We start from the raw sequence: 20,014 nt of genomic DNA on the forward strand, positions 1-20,014 counted from the left end.
TACCACTAGTGCTATCAGTGGGAAGGGGAAAAAGACCTTTTTGAATGTTCTAAAAAAGAAGCAGCAGTTATTGAAACATGTGGCTCTCTTCAACAACCGCAACGCTACAAAGACTGAAATCAATGAAGCAAGTGAACGTCTAATGCTTGCTCTGCATGGAGCCAAGGAGGAGGAAACATCAATGAATAACTTCCGATACGAAAGGTTCATGGTTTCCACCGCACGGGCCCGGGCAGAAGTTCGATTATCCCAGCTTCCACCTACTGCTGCAGCAACTGAGCAACATGGCCAACGTGTTTAGTTGCAGGTTCAGAAGTGGCTGGGGAATGAAGAACTCAATCCCACAGATTGGGGTTGGGAAATGAAGGACCAAGTCTTGTTACCCATCGTGACAAGTGAATTACCTGCCCCATACTCCACTTTAAAGATGATATTCTGTACCTGCAAGGGAAATTGTTCCAATCGATGTGGATGCCGGAAAGCTGGACTGAAGTATTCTAGTATTTGTTCGGGATGCCATGGCAATTCCTGTTCAAATGCAAGGGAAATTGACATTTCTACTGACACGTTAGAATGTTCAGAGGATTCGGCTGATGCATTGATCAATGAATTGGATTGCATCATCTGTCAACAGATAGAGGAGGCTATCAACAACGAGGAATGTAGTTCAATCACTCACCCTACGTTGGATGACACAACCGCTGTCAAGAAACGTCGTGTAGAATAAACAAAAATGCACTTATTATGTTTTCATTAATTAAAATTTAGTTAAATAATGTTGGGTATAGTGTAGATTGTGCACGTTTTGTGTGTTTTTCTGTGTATATAATATTATCAATTAATAATTTTTGTACATAGACGTCATGGGTTTTATCATTTGACCAATAAATCATTTTTTTTTCTTCAAATCGTGCATTTCGACTTATTTACTGACAATTTATCCAGTTCTACGCTCACCTCCAACGTTAGCCAATAAATAAAGCCAGGTAAATTCAAATCTACTGCGCATACCGCCTGCTGGGATGAGGTGCGCGCGCCGCTAATCGCGGGCCCAAACCGATCACGTGACCATTGTTTATTATTTCGAGCAAGAAAATGTTCACAATTTTCAACAAAAATAACGACGGGTTTGAAATATTGTTCATTGCTCGTAATATATGGAGAAATTTGTCAGTTAAAGAGTGGTATTTTTTTTATTGAAATCGATAGAGTTAAACGAAAGTGAAAAGATTTCTTGGCGTTCGTCTAAATTATTGACGGTTTTTAATTAATTTTAATAATAAGGACATCGAATTGGGGGTAAACATTTTGATATGTTGTTCAGGGAGTTTTTTCGAATCGATTGGTATTTTTTTTACTCAGGGGCGTTTTATTTACATGTCAAAAGCTTTATTGACTGGACTAAGTACACCATACGCCGGACACCAAGGTGCCGATAAGACATGCCATCGCCTAGCCACCCAATACTATTGGCCAGCGATGTTTGAGGACGTGATGACGTCCATCAGTACGTGCCACGAATGTCAGCGCTGCAAAGTGCAACAGAAGACACCGATAGGACTAATGGGACCTCGAGCAATCGAGCAGCCATGGTCACGTATATCGGCAGATAAAATGGGCCCGTTTACACCCAGTAAAGCGGGAAACGAATATATATTAGTTATCCAAGACTTCTTCACGAAGTGGATAGAAGTTCGGCCGTTACGAAAAGCAACGGGCGCAACAATCCGGAAAGCATTAGAGGAGACGATCATCTATCGATGGGGAGCTCCTCGGGAATTGCTGACCGATAATGGTACCGAGTTCGTAAATAAGGACTTGAAAGAGCTCGCAGCTTCGACCAACATGAAGTATCGAACGACTCCACCGTATCATCCGCAAGCGAACCCCACCGAGAGAGTGAACCGTTCGTTAAAAGCGATGATACGAGCTTACGTGGAGACAGATCACCGAGAATGCGATTGTCACTTGGACGCATTTAGATTTGCGTACAATACAGCACAACATAGCTCGCTGAAAGCCACACCGGCCTTCGTCAACCTCGGACGAGCGCTGGAACCAGCCAACTCATTACGGAGAAAGCTGGAAGGAGGAGTGGAGGTTGAAGAAACCCTCGCAGAAGCATGGGTAGAGCGTATGAAACGACACGATACCCTACGATTGGCTTTTAGGCACGCCCTAACAGAAGCCAACGACCGACAGGCACAAGCATATAACTTGCGCCGGAGAGAAGGAGAGTTCGAGGTTGGAGAACAAGATCTAGTTCGAAACCACGAGTTGTCAAATGCTGCCAAGCACCGCTCAGCCTTTGAATAAACCATTCAATGGGCCCCTAGTGGTGACGAAAAAGCATTCCAGAAACTTCTACGAAGTCTCTGATTTAGCTGGAAGGACTCCGAAAGGCGCCTCAATAGTGGAAATGAAGCCCGATAAGGAAGCCTTGGATGATTCCCCAGGTACAGAAGAGGGAGACGAAATTCTTCAGGAGTAAGCGATCTAAACCCACAGGTTTCGGGTCGAAACCCCTCTTAGGGAGAGGGGTGTGTAACGAGATTTTTCTCGTTACTAGATAAAACACTAGGAAGGTCACTAGGTGAAAGGAACGACATCTAACGCCGGCTGAAAATAGCCGAGCGAAAGATGAGTAGAACATCGTAGGACGGCCAATCAGGCCGCTCCGAAGGTGAATTTGACCAATCACATAGTGTGAAGAAACGTGGCAGGGTGGGACTATGTTTCGGAACACTGTGATGGCGCTGACGATAGCTGTTTCCCAATTCGGAAATCCACCCAGCTGTGTTGGGGAGTCCAGGGCCGACGTACAGGCGTTCCAACTGGGTGGTTCCGAAGGGCGCCGTCGACTTAGACCAGGGACCAACGGCTAGGTGAAAGGACTAGCGCCCCCGGGATCCCGTCGAGTTGATTGTTGGCTGTGGTGTAACGGCTGACCCACAGTCGCGGAGATGCTCAGACTAGGGGGAGAAGGTCCTGGTGGATTTCAGGACAGTTCGCGTTGAGTGCTGGTCTCGAGCGGATGTTTTAGGAGCTCGGGATCAGTTGGTGGCAATAATCCCTGCCGGGGTTATGAAGGGTACGTGGTTTCAAGGAATCTTGGAATAGCGAGAGAAGGGGACACTTATGTGTCCCCTTCAAGCAAAAAATCCAGAATTGGAAATTGAAGGCGGTGCCGACAACTTACGTTTCTGCTCTTAGTAATCAATATTCTGTCAATAGTGCTATACTTCATTGTGCTATGATGTGTGATCACTATACCTGCTTATTAAGTGTAACGTGACATTTTCCAACCGACCGAAAATGCCCATCACCTTCGCCCTTCCTCCCTCTAGCCTCCTCGCCGATATTCAACTTAACTTAAATCGGGACCTACAGAAAGGTTGCCGGGCACCAGCTAATTTTTCTGATCGAGAAACGAGCAACTCGAAAATCTAAACCTAATTTAAAACCGCAAAACGTATCACTAACGCGTACTTATATCTAATTCAGCAAGGGGTTTGAGGGAGAGGTAACGGATACCTGCGCTGCTCAGTATGCTAGGTGGTGGAAAGAGGGGTGGAATCGGGGAAAAGGGCAAAAATGTTCAAAAATAATTTCTCTTAAGACCGTATTAACTCTTCCAAAATTAACGAATTTTTATTAAATCGAACCCGAATACTGATGTCGGAAATTTCCCGGTCGACGGAAGCCAACGGTATTGCTTTCACCCGCCGCGGCGGGGATAATTCCAAAAAAAACGAAAAGTAGAAAAAAATAGAAAAGTGACCCCAGCTAAATCCGCGAGGCCCCGGAGGGTGCTCGGGATTCCTCCGAAATTTCGGGACTTTGTAGATACAGTTTATTGCAAAATTTTCCCATTGAAAACCTCCCCATAATTCCACGAGTCCTCAGGAGAGGCTCGGGATTTCTCCAAAAAAACTAGGGCCCCCTAGAAGGGCTAATAATAACTTCTCCCCGTGGATGAATTATAGAAATTCACTCCACGTGATTCCGCGGGCCCTCGGGAGGTCCGGGATTAATCCCCAAGAAAAAACGAGTTCCATAAATTATTTATTAATTTTCTATCACCGAGAAAACTCTCGGCGAGCCTGGAAGGGGCGTTAGGTGAAAGCGAGAGAGAGATGGAAGATAATGTGCGAGAGAGATCGCACTACGCCCAACGCACACGGTACGCGTATCAAAGAATTTTCTAACGGATAAAAATCCGCGACGCCTCGATGCCTCCACCGATCGACATCGGATAAACTCCACCGGCGAGGGGGAATATTCGCGGATAGCCTCCCCAAATTGGGGATTTCCACCGTTGAAGGGGACCGAGATATCTCCGTTTCTCGAGAGCGGGATTTCCTCAGCACCGTTGGGCTGGAATTCACGCTCAACGTTGAGCGGAGCGGAGTGGGGGAAGCACTCGGAGCCTCGACCGCATGGACACCCCTCAAGGTTATCCAAGCAAATTCCTCACGTTTCCGCGGGGTTTTTCCACGGTTTTCCGCCGGGATTTTCGCACGTTTCTCGCGCTACATGCCCCTAAACCTCCACAGGGACGGCCCTGTGGGATGAATAATTTTCCCACACGTGATCAGCCGTGGTTTTCGGATAAAACCATGGCTGAGAAATACTCGCGACACCTCAATGGAGGGAAACGCTGTTCGATCCGTTGATCGAACAGGGCCAATTCACTCGCGAACCGAATTAAATACGCGATCTCCAGTAACCGGTGTTACTGGGATGAATAAGAGAATTTATCCTCACCTTTCCACGCGATTTCCGGGTCGGGTGGGATCCTCCCATTGTCTTCTCCTTTCTTTTTGGCACTCTCTGGGGAAAACGTCCTGTGGCTCGGGTGTCCAGGCGATAACTGCTAAAAATGGCGGAACTCATGTCTCACCGAGACGTTAGTTCCGGTGGATTAAGCGCGATGGCACTAATGGTCCTGGCGCTCTAATTTCTCCCCATTCAAATTTGAACGGGGGACCTAATTCTGATTAATTTTTCCTAATAACCCTAATTATCGCGGCTAGTCTTTTCCCGGTTGTTTCCCCCGGGGATCCGTGGATATACTAATATGAACTAAACTTAACTAATACGGCAATTCGGGGAGGTGTCGGTCGTAACACCCCCGCCGACCATCCAACACTAACGCGTACACTAAAATTCCTCACGAATCCCTCTTTTTTTTGGGGTGCTGGTTCTCGCAGCCAGACGGTTCATCCCGGGATGATTTTGCAAACGGAATACTCCCCAGAATCTACGTCGGATGATAATTCCATATTATCCCTCTTCGCGACGAGATTGAGAACCGACGCGATGTCCCACCCTAATTTCTAATCCCAGCCCTAAGTTTTCCTTAGTCAATCCCTAACCTCCTGCTGATTCGGCAGGGAATAACCCCTGTAATTTTTCCCCCCATAGATTCCCTTAAAATTGCCTAACCTCCTGCTAATTTCCGGAATTAGCAGGGAAAAATCCCTAATATTCTAAACCGTCCTAACGTAACCTCCGGTCCGTCCGGGACAATCGCGAAACCGTGATTTCATGTCACTGTTTAATTAATTATCCAATTTCCTCCACTGGTGTGGGATTCGCGGGTTGGGTGCGGCTCTCTCTCTCAAAAAAAAAAAAACGGTGTATGTCACATAAGAGACAAAAAAAATATTTGGGTTCACATAGACGATACAGTTATTTCAAAAAGTCGAGGGCCACGAAATGCAAAAGATGTATATATATTATTTTTGGAAAGAAGAAATTGAAGACCTGAAAATATGAGAACAATCTGATCAATTTTTATGACTATGACACCCTCGATAAAAGTGAATGTATATGTCTAAAATCTGTCTAAGGCCCTTGAGTAATTTTGAGGGAAACTAATCTGAGCAGTTATAGGAGCCCTCAAAATGTTGATTATCAAATTCAACCCTTTGAGGGCTATTATCCTTCATTGCACTATAACGTATTCCCATGCAAATTATGAAAAGATGTGAAATTGAGGAAAAAAAATCTATTGATTGATAATTCATAGATAATTCATCTTGTTCGTTATATTACTGTGAAAACAATTGATATGTTTGCAAAAAGAAGCGAAATCCTATGAAAAAATCAAAAAAAAAATTTTGTGAAAACTTTTGCCAAGTGGAGATTTTATTGTATCTGTTCGGTTTTCGACCGAATTCTTTTTCCCACACTCACACTCACCACCGCACATGACCCACTCAGCTGATTGACTCGCTCGCCTCAGATGACCAGTGGCCCCTCACCTCTGACACCTGAGGTGCCACTTGATGGACAGGTGTATTTGGCCATCCCGATGATCGACACCTCCCACCTTGCGGCTTATCACACTCTCTCATTTGCATATCGACCGTGAGAGTGTTTAGGCGCTTTTCTCAGTACTTCTCGTTTGTTAAAATCAATTGATCCGCTCATTTAATTAGTTCTTCTTGGAATTGAGTTAATAGTTCCTTGAATTTTAATATTCTCGCTCAGCTTTTTTTGTGCTAAATACAAGTGTATTGAGTGACTCTTTGATTTATTAAAGTTGACTTTTTGTGACGACGCCACGCGAATGATTATTTGATCCTCTCACGCATCCTCCTGTAATCCGTCTAAAACTTGTCCATCGCCTAAGAATATCCCCAAAATCAGATCCCGTATCGAACATTTTGGTCCTTCGAGCCGGATACGCGGGATATCTTTTAGTTTTAGCATTATTTTTGTAATTTGTTCGGGAGTGAAAAACTCGCGTCATTCGTCGCCAGGACCGTCTCGACGCTCGCTAGTGCCCAGTGCCCAGCTCATCACACCAGGATCACCCCAGCGATGCAGGTGCCCCGCTCACCCATTAGGGACGTGCCAATCGCAACGCGCGGGGAGAATTCAAACTCTCCATATTTGATCATCTCACGCATCCTCCTGTAATCCGACTAAATCTTGTCCATCGCCTCCTGTCTCGGAGGTGATTTCTCCATTTTCTGGCGACGCAGCGATTCCTTGTCGACCTTCGCATCCAGATAAGCCATTTTAATCATTTTCGGTGTTTGCTTATTTGCTATTACATTTGATTTTTTTTTGCTTTGGGCTTTTTCACCACTGCATTAATTGGTTCTGCATGGCTTTCTGGAGTGTTTGTTTTTTGCTCTGACGATGGGACCTGCTCGTAATACCGGAATTTTACGTGACAATCCGAGTATTTTTGACCAGCGGCAATCTCATTCCGGGTATTATTGACCATCGGACTTCCGGATATTACGGGGCAATAACCGATTGCTTTTTATTGGGTTTTACGCTGATTTACAATTACGTTTGAGCTTTTGCTATTTGAAAATGACTTCGCTTGAAGCAGCTATGAACCTTCAGGGGGCTCGCGCGACATTCATAGAGGAGACGCTCTCAAAAATGTCGGGGGAAGACGCGAAACAATTTCGTCTTTCAGCACTGGAGTCGATGCTGGAAATGACCACATCTCATTGGGGGAAATTCGAAACCTCTCATGAAATGCTCATCACGTCCAGCCCTAAAATTGAAAGTCTCTTAGAGACTCATTATTTCTGGTTTTCGATAAGACTGGCGAATTTCTGCTCAGTTAAGCTCCAGCTGACTCAACTGATGGAGGAGAAAGTAGCCTCTAACCTTAATCTGACTAGGCTGGGTTCTCAGTCCAGCGCTAATGCTCCTTCAGTTCCAAAGTTTTTGGGAACTTACACAGATTGGCGTTCTTTCCGGGATTTTTTTTCTTCGCTAGTCAGTAAAAACCCGGACCTGTCCAACGTCGAACGCATGCACTATCTGCGTACAATCCTTTCGGGAGAGCCTTCACATCTCACTTCGAACTTGACCGTCTCAAATGATTCTTTTAAGACTGCTTGGGACTCATCTATTCATTTCTCGGTATGAAAACAAGCGCCTATTAGTCTCTGCTCATCTTGATCAGCTCTTGACTCCTGCACCGACGTCTTCTCATTGCGGAAAGGAGATAAATCGTTTGATGACTACGGTGTCGGAAGCGCTCAGTGCTCTGAAGGCTCTCGGTGAGCCAACTGATAGTTGGGGATCATGTTGGTTCAAACATTTGGAAGGCGTCTCAGTTCTAAGCTTCGTGATTCTTGGGAGAACAAGGTTGGGGCTTCGACTGATTACCCTTATATTGATCAGCTCTTGAAGTTCCTGAGAGGCCGTGCCAGAGCTATGGAGAGCATGGAGGTCAACTCTTAGAACAGCTTCCGTAAGCCCAGCGCTCAGGTTCAGTCACAGCATAATAGATCTGCAAAGGTTAACACAGTGACTAGCTCTCGAACAGCTTACAGCCAGCACCCAACTGCAGCTTAAAGCTCGGCTCAAATACATTCCACTCACTCGACTTCTTGGGCTGACGCTGGCTACCCTTGTTCATACTGTAAGAGGGACGATTACATCGCCTCTAGCAGTGAATTTAAGGATCTCTCGCCCATCGCAAGAAAGGAGGTTGTCGACCATCTCTATCTGTGCTACAACTGTCTGGGGAATCACAGCATCAGAGTTTGTCAGACATTTAGAACGTGTAAGACGTGCCAGGAGAAGCACCACACCACACTCATTCAGAGCACGCCAGCTGCTCCATCACAGCAATGAGGAGTACATTCCCAAAAGGCCATCTCTTGCTCTGCTCATAGCTATTCTCATGGTTCTCGACCTGGAGTCCTACTCGTTACTAGTCTAGCCCTGCTCATCAGCCCTGATCATTGTTCTTCTCAGCGAGTTCGTTTACTTGTGGATCCAGGCTTCGAACTATTGCTCATCTCGGAATCTCTCGTGCGTCAATTGAAGCTGAAGAAGCAGCGTAGCTCAATCCACATTTCTGATGTGGGTGAGTCGTCGTTTGGGACAACGTCCGGTGAAGTTCATCTCACGCTTCAATCGATCTACTCAGCAGAATGCATTGAAGTCACAGCTCATACTCTTGATCATCTCACATCAACTCTACCCACCTTCTCAGCGGAAGATCTCGACTGGAATCATCTCAAGGATCTGAATCTAGCGGATCCAGATTTCCGAGTCCCTGCTCCAATTGATTTGCTCATTGGCGCTGATGTATTTGCTCGAATTATCAAGCCCGGCATAGTTAAACAAGGGACGGATGCTCCAGCTGCTCAGCTGACATCTTTCGGCTGGATTGTGTTGGGCTCAATAGGTCCAGCGCCAGCTCCAACTCGACTTTCTCATCACCTGGCTGTCTCAGAAGTGTCTAATGACCAACTCGAAGACGTTCTCCCTAAATTCTGGATACAGGAGGAAGTCCCTGGAAGGATTGATTAGAACCTCTCAGCAGATGAACTTAGCTGCGAGCAGCATGTTCGTCAAACTCAATCAAGAGATAGCTCAGGTCGTTAAATCGTCCGATTGCCCCTCTCATCTCCAGTTTCGTTGTTAGGAAATTCTTATCGCCCAGCTCTAGCTTATCTCCATCGGATGATCGCTAGAATTTCCAAAGATCAGCGCTTCTTTCAGCTCTACTCTGACTTTCTCAAAGAATATGTCGATCTCGATCACATGAGGTTGGTAGTTCCTTCTCTTGTTAGCTCTTCGTCTTCGGTTCAGGTGGAGACCGCTTGTTGTTCTGACGGGATGACCTTGACACATGAAGCGCAGGCTTCAGGAGGGTTGAGGGTCTCTGAGGAGCTTCGAGTAGGACCATCTGACATTTGCGGGAGTTACTACCTTCCACATCATGGCGTAGTCAGAGAGAGCAGCGAAACATCGAAACTGAGAGTAGTTTTCAATGGATCAGCAAAGACCAGCGCCGGGAAATCGTTCAACGACATTCTCCATACAGGGGCCAAGCTGCAGCGCGACGTTTCTGATGCTCTTCTCTGGACTAGGCAGCACAAGGTCATCTTCATGAAAGACATTACCAAGATGTTCCGTCAGATTAGGGTTCATGAAGATGACTGGCCTCTGCTGCAGATATTATGGAACGACTATAATGGAGGATTCTCAACATTTCAATTGACCACCCTCACGTATGGGACTGGATCAGCTCCGTTTCCCGCAAATCGTGTTCTTCTCCAGCTAGCTGAGGAGGAAGGATACAGATTTCCTTTGGCCGTCGATCCCATCGTGAAAGGAAGATATGTTGATGATATCTGTGGAGGTGCAGATACGCATGTTCAGCTCGTAAGAAAAGCTCAAGAAGTGCGCAATCTCTGTGCTGCCAGAGGGATGCTTTTGGCAAAATGGCACAGCAACAGTTCAGCTCTTCTCAGATGGCTCGATCCTGACAGCACCGCCAATGACCAGCGAATCTACGAGGACTCAGAGACCAGGATGCTGGGGTTATCTTGGCAGCCCAACTCAGATAACTTCGTCTTCTCCACCAAATCATCGCAGAACTTGACCGTGTCCAAGCGGATTATTCTCTCAGAAATTGCTCAGCTCGACGACCCTTTCGGATTTCTCTCTCCTGTAGTCATCAGAGGAAAGATGCTGCTACAGGAAATTTGGATTGAGAAGCTTGGTTGGGATGATGAAGTTTCGCCTCAAATAGCACATCGATGGAATAGCTTTCGTCAGGATCTCATCTCGTTGTCCAACGTATCCACACCCAGATGGATTGCTCCAGACCTCCGTTGTTGAAATACACGGATTCTCAGACGTCTCTTCGCTCGCGATGTCAGCCGTAGTCTTTCTCAAGGTCTTCAATAACAATGAAGAGCCTCGCATCTCATTGGTCTGCTCAAAAAAAAAAGTAGCTCCTCTCAAACGGCTGACAATCCCCAAATTAGAGCTCACAGCTGCTATTCTTCTTACTAAGCTCGTAAAGTACGTCAAGAGACAACTTGATTTCTCAAACGTTCCAACGAACTTGTGGACCGACTCTTCAGTTTCGCTCACATGGATCAGCTCTCACCCTTCCCGATGGAAGGAGTTCGTCAGAAATCGTGTCCAGCTCATTCAAGAATTAACGGATGCTCAGTGGAAGCTCGTTCCTGGCAAGGAGAACCCAGCTGATTGCGCATCTCGTTGATTAACCACAGCTCAACTCGCGTCGCACGAGCTATGGTGGCAGGGTCCATCATGGCTGAAGAAGAGCTCATCTCATTGGCCATCTCTGGAACTCTCTTCAGTGGCATCAGCTGATCTTGAAGAGAAACCTGGTGTAGTGCTCCAAGTAAAAGTCCAGCGCCCAGAGATCTGGGATCTAGTTCATCGCTAATCCTCGCTTAACAAGCTACTCAGAGTTACTGCAATCTGCCAGCGCTTCATTGCTCATCTTAGAAAAACTCCAGGATCTTCGTTAAAGACATCTCTCAACCCTGGTGATATTGAACAAGCTCGTCTCTTCTGGATCGCGGCTAGTCAGTCAGCGCATTTCTCGTCCGAACTGATGACCTTGTCCAGAGGGCAAAAACTCAGACCTTCTCATCCGCTCACTCGATTGACAGCGTATCTTGATCACCAGGGAGTTCTTCGCGTTGGCGGACGTCTTAAGTTTGCTCAGCTCGACAATGATAGCAAACATCAAGCTATCAGTCCGAAGGGGTCTCAGTTTGTACAGCTCATTATTCAGGATGCTCATCTCAGAACTCTTCATGGTGGAACGCAGCTCACGCTTGGTCAGCTCAGACGATCTTACTGGACTGTTGGTGGAAAAGCACCAGTAAAATCATTAATTCTAAAGTGCGTTCCATGCGCAAGACAGCGAGGAGTCAGAGCTCAACAACTCATGGGTCTGCTCCCAGTAGTTCGTCTCACTCCTGGCCCTGCATTTCTCAATACAGGAATTGATTATGACGGTCCAGTATCACTCCGCTCATGGAGAGGACGTGGCCACAAATCTTGTAAAGGATGGCTCGCAATTTTCGTCTGTATGGATACGTCCGCGGTTCATCTCGAAGTGGTTTCAGATTATACATCTGACGACTTCATGGCAGCGTATCGTCGTTTTGTCGCTCAGCGCGGGCTCTGTGGGAATTTGTTCTCACATTGTGGAACAAATTTCCTCGGAGATGGCAAGGAAATAAAAAACCTCTTCTCAATGGCGTCCAAGGAATCGGACCAGCTTGTTCATCTCTTGCTCAACGACGGTACGAAGTGGTCTTTCAGCCCACCAGGTGCTTGTTGCGGACGCCGCAGTCACTACGGTTATGATTTTTCTTTATAAATTGGGAAAACTTGGTGTAACCACAAAAAATGGGGCTTTGGAAAATCCCATACAATAGCCAGGAATCTCGCTACGACCGGCCTAAATGCCGATTATGCGAACTGGCCACAATAAAAGAGACCACCTAGCAGGTATTCAAGTGGCCGTCATTATGACCTGAAAGGCGTTAAGGAGTGACCATCAGGGCGACAACACCTGGAAACCACGAATCATCTAAAATGAAGCCACACAATTGCTGAAAGGCGCAGCTAAGGAGATCCTTTTCACTCCATTGAATTTTGGGGGCCAAAAACTTAAACAATCCTCCAATGGTAACCACATATGGGAGCTGCCCCAAAGAATTGATAATGTCGGCAATTCAGAGACGGACCACCTCAGCCACGGGTTTGCCGATATCCACAAAGAAAAAGGCAGGCCAATTGGAGGTACATCTGCTCCGAGAGCCTCCCCCCATTGGTTACAGGGGGTTGGCCGGAACGATGACGTCACCTGCACCCCGTATCTAACGAAAGTTATGAGATGGCTTCCAGGAATTGGCACAATTCACCAGACGATTTCATGTTGTCCAAACAAGGGGACATCTCCAGCCTCAAATGGTCCACTCCATTTGACACGCGAGGCTTCTAATGAACAATAGATATCCATCGTCAAAGGAGGTGTCGAAGTTATGGGCCATGAACGTCAAAAAGATGCGTAAACATGCCACTTTTGACATTAGAAGAACATTAATTAGAGTGACGCCAATGCGCGCTCGTCGCGTCTTTCTCTCAAAAACTTCTCCCGCACCTGGGGAAATGGGGGGTAGGATCGGGGTGAGGGTACATTGCCCAGAAACATCCCTTTTGAATACATTGTTAATCATAAGAAGATTTCCCCCACCATACCTCAAAAAACGTTGGATGACGAAATCTCAAAATGCCAACGGCTGTAGGGGAATCACGCCCCAACAGTATATAAAGGGCGGTTTTTCGCCAAATAAAGTCAGTCTAAATTAAATCTTCGACTCGTGATCTTCAAGTGGTATCCTGCTCGTCACCCAGTTCAACCTTCCAGGCCCAGTCTTCACGAGAGCAGCTCTTCAGGAGACCACCCTCTGACGTAACCACTGGGGCACAGTCTGAGCGTACAACTCGACTCTTCTCGCAACCCCAGATGGAGTGCGCAGCTTTTAATCACTACCAACGAGTCCAAAGTAATATTTCGACTCTTGGTTATTAACGAGGGGCTCTGCTCATTAATAAAGCTGACCCTTCAAGATCCGTCTGTTGGGAAGCAGCTCTGCAGCATCGTCCATTTTCATCGCTACTACATCGACTGGACAGCTCGATTTTCTTCATTACGTCAGATCGAGGAGTGTTCTTTATGGGAGGCAAGCCAGGCGGTCCCGTTACAAATTCTTGACTTTCTACGAGGGGCCCTGCTCATCAACAAGCTCACCCTTCAAGAGCCGCCTGTTGGGAAGCAGCTCCGCAGCATCGCCCACTCTCTTCTGTATCGAGTAGACAACTCGAGTTTCTACATTGCGTCAGAACGATCGCATTTCTGCAAGCCAGCACCGACCTGGTAAATCACTCAGCATACAACTGAGTTCATCACGAGCGTTCAGCCACGGATATATTATGCAAACCAGCACCGACCTGGTAAATTTGCTCAGCGTACAACTGAGCTCATCCTGAGTGTACAACTCAGGGAAACCTCTCGTCAAGCCAGCACCGACCTGGTGAATTACGTAGCGTACAGCTGAGTCTACCCCGAATGTCCAGTTCCGGGATTTCTCCGCGCCTAGCAACATTAAATAAGCAACACAATAAGCCACATTAAAGGGGGCAACCAAGTTCTGCCTGAGTGAACAACTCAGGCCCACAGACACCCCCAACGCCTCCGGTGTCGTATTATCATCATCACCAACGCCAGAGAAGCGTGTTTGGGCCGCTTTCAACTCCATCAGTGCTAGAGGATCTAGCATACTTTTGGAGTCTCTCCGGAATCCGCTGCGAAGGGGAAACACGAAGAAGCCACCCGTTCACTGTTGCCGATTAATTTCAACAAACGTAAGTCAGAAAACACACCAACAACATTTACACTACTCCCTCCTACACTCTTTTCCTACCTACATCTGGTTTTTATCTTCGACTTTCTTCTATTCTGTATACCAAGTGAAGTGTAATAAATTTAAATTCTATTTTAAGGGACCCTTTAGCGTATCTTTCTCTTTGTGTGCTAATTCCACATATTATAACCATTGTGTACTTCAGTGCTTAGTCCCACGCAATCGGTCCCCACTAAGTGAGATTCATAAGATCCTTTCTCCTCCGGACACTACCTGTCGTGACTAGTTACGGTCAACTCGTCAGAAGGGTTCACCTTTTACCCGATATTTTGACCTGCCTAGTGACCCAGTGTCTGTAACATGCTCCTCATTTTGGAGGAAAGTGGGAAGCGGCAGTTAAGTCGGTTAAGTTCCATCTCAAACGAACAATTGGAGAAGACCTGGTCACTTTCGAGGAACTAAGCACTCTGTTTTCTCAAATCGAAACCGTGCTCAATTCTCGACCACTTGAGCCTCTCTCAGAAGACCCTGATGACATCTCAGCGCTCACTCCAGGACATTTCCTGATTCAACATGCTCTGACAGCTCTGCCTGAACCTTCTCTGGATCAATTGAACATCGCTCGTTTAACTCGTTGGCCGCTTATCCGGCAGAAAGTTCAGAGCGTCTGGAATCGGTGGTCCACTAGCTATCTCCAGCATCTCCAGTCCATATCTAAGTGGCACCACCCATCTCACGACATCAAGATCGGCTCTATAGTCCTTCTCACCGAGGAGAGATTTCCACCAACGAAATGGCCTCTCGCTAGAGTTATCGCTCTCCATCCTGGTAAAGATGGACTCACCAAGGTGGTAGCCATCAACACGTCCAGCTCCACTCTTCAGCGGCCCATCGCTAAGCGCGCCCTGCTACCAATGTCGATCAGCGACTTCTGATCTTCTAGTCCAGCGCAGCTAGATCTTCTCAGAAGCATCATGCTGATTTTCGTTAGTTCACCTCGACGGCTGAGTCCACCACTGCTCTGTTTTTGTCCAGACCTCGATGAGGATTTACGCCCTTCATCTTGCAACCTGGGCTGGATTGGAAGCCAGTCAGTCTAGTTCTGCGGAATTTACGCCTCCAAGGATTCTAACTGTGCTGGGAATTGATCGTCGCTGATGGACTCTAGTGGTGATATTGACCATCGAGTAATTATTGTCCTGGCTCGATTAATCTCTTTTTTGTTCTAGATCAACTCATGAACGTCAGCAGATGCTGACGGCTGGGGAGAATGTTCGGTTTTCTACCGAATTTCCTTACTCTCACACACAAACATACACACACTCTTGACCTACTCAGCTGATTGACTCGCTCGCCTTAGATGACCAGTGGCCTCTCACCTCTGACACCTGAGGCGCCACTTGATGGACAGGTGTATTTGACCATCGCGATGATCGACACCTCCCACCTTGTGGCTTATCACTCTCTCTCATTTGCATATCGACCGTGAGAGTGTTTACGCGCTTTTCTCAGTACTTCTCTTTTGTTAAAATCTATTGATCCGTTCATTTAATTAGTTCTTCTGGGAATTAAGTTAATAGTTCCTTGAATTATAATATTCTCGCTCAGCTCTTTTTGTGATAAATACAAGTGTAGTTAGTGAATCTTTTATTAATTAAAGTTGACTTTTTGTGACGACGCCACGCGAGTGATTATTCGATCCTCTCACGCATCCTCCTGTAATCCGACTAAATCTTGTCTACTGCCTAAAAATATCCCCGAAATCAGATCCCGCATTGAACAGTATCACCATATTTTCCCAAAAAATATTCTTAGTTTTATTCACACAAAATATGTGAAATTCCCGAAAAATAATCTCAGTTTTATTCACAAAAAAATACGTGAAATTCCGAAAAAATATTCTCACATTTATTCACAAAAAAATAAGTGAAATAAAAAAGATGCCAAGCATGACGTTCACAAATCATATTGATTAGAGAGACCTGACAACTCAAGTGACTGAATCCAGTAACGTATATGAACAGAAAGGTCGCCATTGGAGACGCTAAAGAACAACGAGCATTCTTTATTTAACCATCTTGAAAAAACAAGCACCACCAACGGTAACAAGCATCGCCAATTGCCAATTCGATTTTCGGAAAAAAGTCCACTTGGCGCGCCTGCTTTTTTATACCTCAAGAAATATACATATGGGTAATTAAATAGTTCACAGATGGGTGTCAAAATTCATTTCTAGGAAGCAATAACTAAATTTCGCGGAAAATATTGTACAGTCTCTCAAATTAATTCACAGGTTGGTGACATAATCACTTGAAAAATATGCGATTGTAGATTATCCTGATTCAACGGTCAATCGTGAAATCAACTGGAAATTATGTAAATCGTTAATACCATATTCATTTGAAACAAGTGAGAATTTTGGATACTTTGGTTGCGTACTATTGCAATTGACTGATGAAGTACTAGAGCGTACATCTCCAATGAAGTGAGTGGTAACAATCGATATTGTACATCAAGGGGCACCGAATGACACAGTGTCAACTAAGATATGTCATTGATTAATTATTACCGATTTCCTTCTCCACACTGTGTTACACATTACTTTAAGATGGAATGTGCCAAGTGTGATTGACTTACACCAAAACTGGGCGCGCGAAGTGGACTTTCTTCCGAAAATCGAATTGGCGATTGGCGACGCTTGTTACCGTTGGTGGCGCTTCTTTTTTCAAGATGGTTAAATAAAGAGTGCTCGTTCTTTTTTAGCGTCTCCAATGGCGACCTTTCTATTGATATATGTTACAGGTTTCAGTCACTTGAGATGTTCGGTCCCTCTAATCAATATGATTTGTGAACGTCATGCTTGGCATCTTTTTTATTTCACGTATTTTTTTGTGAATAAAACTGAGAATATTTTTTGGGAATTCCACATATTTTTTGTGAATAAAACTAAGAATATTTTTTGTGATTTTTTTGTGATTTTTTCATAGGATTTTACTTCTTTTTGCAAACATATTAATTGTTCTCAGAGTAATATAACCAACAAGATGAATTATCTATGAATTATCAATCAATGGATTTTTTTTCCTCAATTTTACATCTTTCCATAATTTGCATGGGATTACGTGATAGTGCAATGAACGATAAAAGCCCTCAAAGGGTTGAATTTGTTAATCAACATTTTGAGGGCTCCTATAACTGCTCAGATTAGTTTCTCTCAAAATTACTCACCTGTCGACCCAACGAGAACGGCCTGAGACAGAGTTTAGACATATACATTCACTTTTATAGAGGGTGTCATAGCCACAAAGATTGATCAGATTGTTCTCATAGTTTCAGGTCTTAATTTTTTTCTTTCCAAAAATAATATATATACATCTTTTGCATTTCGTGGCCATCGACTTTTTGAAATAACTGTATCGTCTATGTGAATCCAAATATTTTGTTTGTCTCTCAATAAGCAGGTATAGTGATCACACTTCATCGCACAATGAAGTATAGCACTATTGACAGAATATTGATTACTAAGAACAGAAACGGAAGTTGTTGGCACCGCCTTCAATTTCCAATTCTGGATTTTCTGCTTGATATTTTTAGTATTTATGTTGAAGATATTCAATTGCACAATAAGTATATCAGAAGTTGAATGTATTCTCGTCTTTCGAGTGAACTCAACATACTCGTTACAATTAATACAAAATTGAATAATCTCTTTCTACTCGTGGAAAGCTTGTTTAATTAAATTGTTCAAATCAATGGTATCTTTCAAATCACTCAGCGAGAGAGTAATCTTGCAACTAACTTCGTTGGAAGTATTCATATAATTACATGACGTACAATGATCTAGGTGAGTGAATTCAATTCGAGTCGGTTTTCGTAGCTGATCCGTTTTGCTAAGAACTTTTTCGAGAAATAGTACCGGGTCGTTTTCGGTATCGCCACTAATTGAATACTAGAACTTATTGATGAATAATAATAATGATAATATAATGTATACAGGGTGTCCCAGAAGTACATGCTAATCCTTTACCAGCATGTACAGGGGGTGATTCTGAGCCGAAAAGTCCTGTTCCACTTTTGCATCAAAAGCACCCCCCCTCAGATATTGGGGCAAACAGGAGAGCCAATGACGCAGCAGCGTTAAACGGCAGTACGTCCGTGTGGCTCCGACACATGCATGAGCGACGCCACTTCCAGGCAGCGGGCTATGTGTGCGGAGCCACACGAACGTACTACCGTTTAACGCTGCCGCGTCATTGTCTCTCCTGTTTAGCCCAATATCTCCGGGGGGTCGCTTTTGATGCAAAAGTGGAAAAGAACTTTTCGGCTCAGAATCACCCCCTGTACATGCTGGTAAAGGATTAGCATGTACTTCCGGGACACCCTGTATATAGATCATATTATTGAACATACCATTTTTGCAGTTATTCCAATAGTTTGTGAGGTGAAAATACGTACACTGCACTAATTATACGCGAGGAAGAGGCGGGAAAAACTTTTCCATAAGCGAAATTCCTCACGCAGATGGACAGGCTTCTACATGAACGTTTAATAGGGGTGGTGCTTGAACTAATTCGTTATAGGATTGGAGTACGGCAGAGCTCCGAGAAGTTGACCACCGAATTAAATAAATTAATCATTTCGACGATGTAAATCGTTTGCAGGTGGCTTATAGATCAATGATAGCATAAAATTAGCGTTTTTTCGACCATAGTTGATTTTTAATGATTGTTCAAATAACCGGAAGGTAGACCCCAATTTTTGTAAATAAATGAATATATAAATAAATTATTAGGACTCTGTGAATCGTTTGCATGTGGTTTGCAGATCTCTGATAGATAAAAATTACCGTTAGATCCATAATAATGGATTTTTACTGATTTTTGTAAAATAATTAAAATTTTGATAGGAAGTTAGCCCTCAACTTGAAAAATTCTTAACATCTACTTATTATGGATTAATCGCTAATTTTTAGCTATCATTGACCTGTAAAACACCTGAAACCAATTTACAGAGTCCCTAATCTTAATTTATTTACTTACAGAAAACTGGGGTTCGTCTTCCGATAAAAATTTTAATTATGTTCAAAAAATCTGTAAAAATTAATTATTACCCATCGAATAAACGGTAATCGATCGTTGATCTGCACGTCACCTGTAAACGATTAACAGGGTGCAAATAGTTAATTTATTTAATTCGGTGGTCCATGGCATACTCTAAGCGCGAATTAGTTCAGGCGCGACCGCTACGGGACTTTCATTCGGAAACTTATTCATACGCATGAGTATGTCTCCGGTAGTCTCTGGACAAAAAGAGGAAGAAAGAGAAAGAAACACATTATGATATTCGTTGTCAACTTTGACGAACAAATCTAATGGTCAGAGAAAATGAAATTGAGGGAATATGACATTATGACGGTTGCTATGGGAGGATTTTTTTATTTAGTGATTCAATCGAAAACGTAAAAATATCTTCATAAGGCTCACAGTCAACTTATATAATGTAACTAAGGGCCGATTTCGCGAAAACTTCTCGTATTACGAGAAAAAAAATCAAACACATTTTTGGAGTAGTTGTGTCGAGTGTATTATACGCGACAGCATCGGCATGTGACGTCACACCGGAATCACACAGGTAAAACCTCCACTTGGCCGATACGCATTCGCGTATCTTGATGACCCATTTCCTCAATTTAATTTTCACTCGGCGTTCGATTTGTTCTACAATCTATTGATCCGTTCATTTAATTAGTTCTTCTGGGAATTAAGTTAATAGTTCCTTGAATTATAATATTCTCGCTCAGCTCTTTTTGTGATAAA

General features: G+C 44.4%; 2 protein-coding genes across 2 annotated transcripts; both read left to right on the forward strand.

The window, feature by feature from the left end:
• The first annotated feature begins 9,612 nt into the window (after window positions 1-9,612).
• On the forward strand, window positions 9,613-10,620 carry LOC105271705 (uncharacterized). Its single transcript, XM_011313421.1, has one exon. It carries the CDS (start codon window positions 9,613-9,615, stop codon window positions 10,618-10,620), a length of 1,008 nt encoding a protein of 335 aa, XP_011311723.1.
• A 751-nt stretch (window positions 10,621-11,371) lies between these two features.
• LOC105271706 (uncharacterized) lies at window positions 11,372-15,133 on the forward strand. Its single transcript, XM_011313422.1, has 3 exons — window positions 11,372-12,071; window positions 13,167-13,340; window positions 14,784-15,133. The coding sequence occupies exons 1-3, from the start codon at window positions 11,372-11,374 to the stop codon at window positions 15,131-15,133; spliced, it is 1,224 nt and encodes a 407-aa protein (XP_011311724.1).
• The last annotated feature ends 4,881 nt before the right edge of the window (window positions 15,134-20,014 follow it).

The sequence above is a fragment of the Fopius arisanus genome, unplaced genomic scaffold, assembly GCF_000806365.1.
Source record: "Fopius arisanus strain USDA-PBARC FA_bdor unplaced genomic scaffold, ASM80636v1 scaffold00120, whole genome shotgun sequence".
Taxonomy (NCBI): Eukaryota; Metazoa; Arthropoda; class Insecta; order Hymenoptera; family Braconidae; genus Fopius; species Fopius arisanus.

What these genes read in the sequence shown, in the direction of transcription:
- LOC105271705 (XM_011313421.1), top strand. Translation starts at nt 9,613, where the DNA reads ATGACCTTGACACATGAAGCGCAGGCTTCAGGAGGGTTGAGGGTCTCT.
- LOC105271706 (XM_011313422.1), top strand. Translation starts at nt 11,372, where the DNA reads ATGACCTTGTCCAGAGGGCAAAAACTCAGACCTTCTCATCCGCTCACT. An exon ending in TCATCTCTTGCTCAACGACG is followed by an intron (nt 12,072 to 13,166) that starts GTACGAAGTGGT and finishes GTGATCTTCAAG; the next exon opens with TGGTATCCTGCTCGTCACCC. An exon ending in TCACTACCAACGAGTCCAAA is followed by an intron (nt 13,341 to 14,783) that starts GTAATATTTCGA and finishes ATGCTCTGACAG; the next exon opens with CTCTGCCTGAACCTTCTCTG.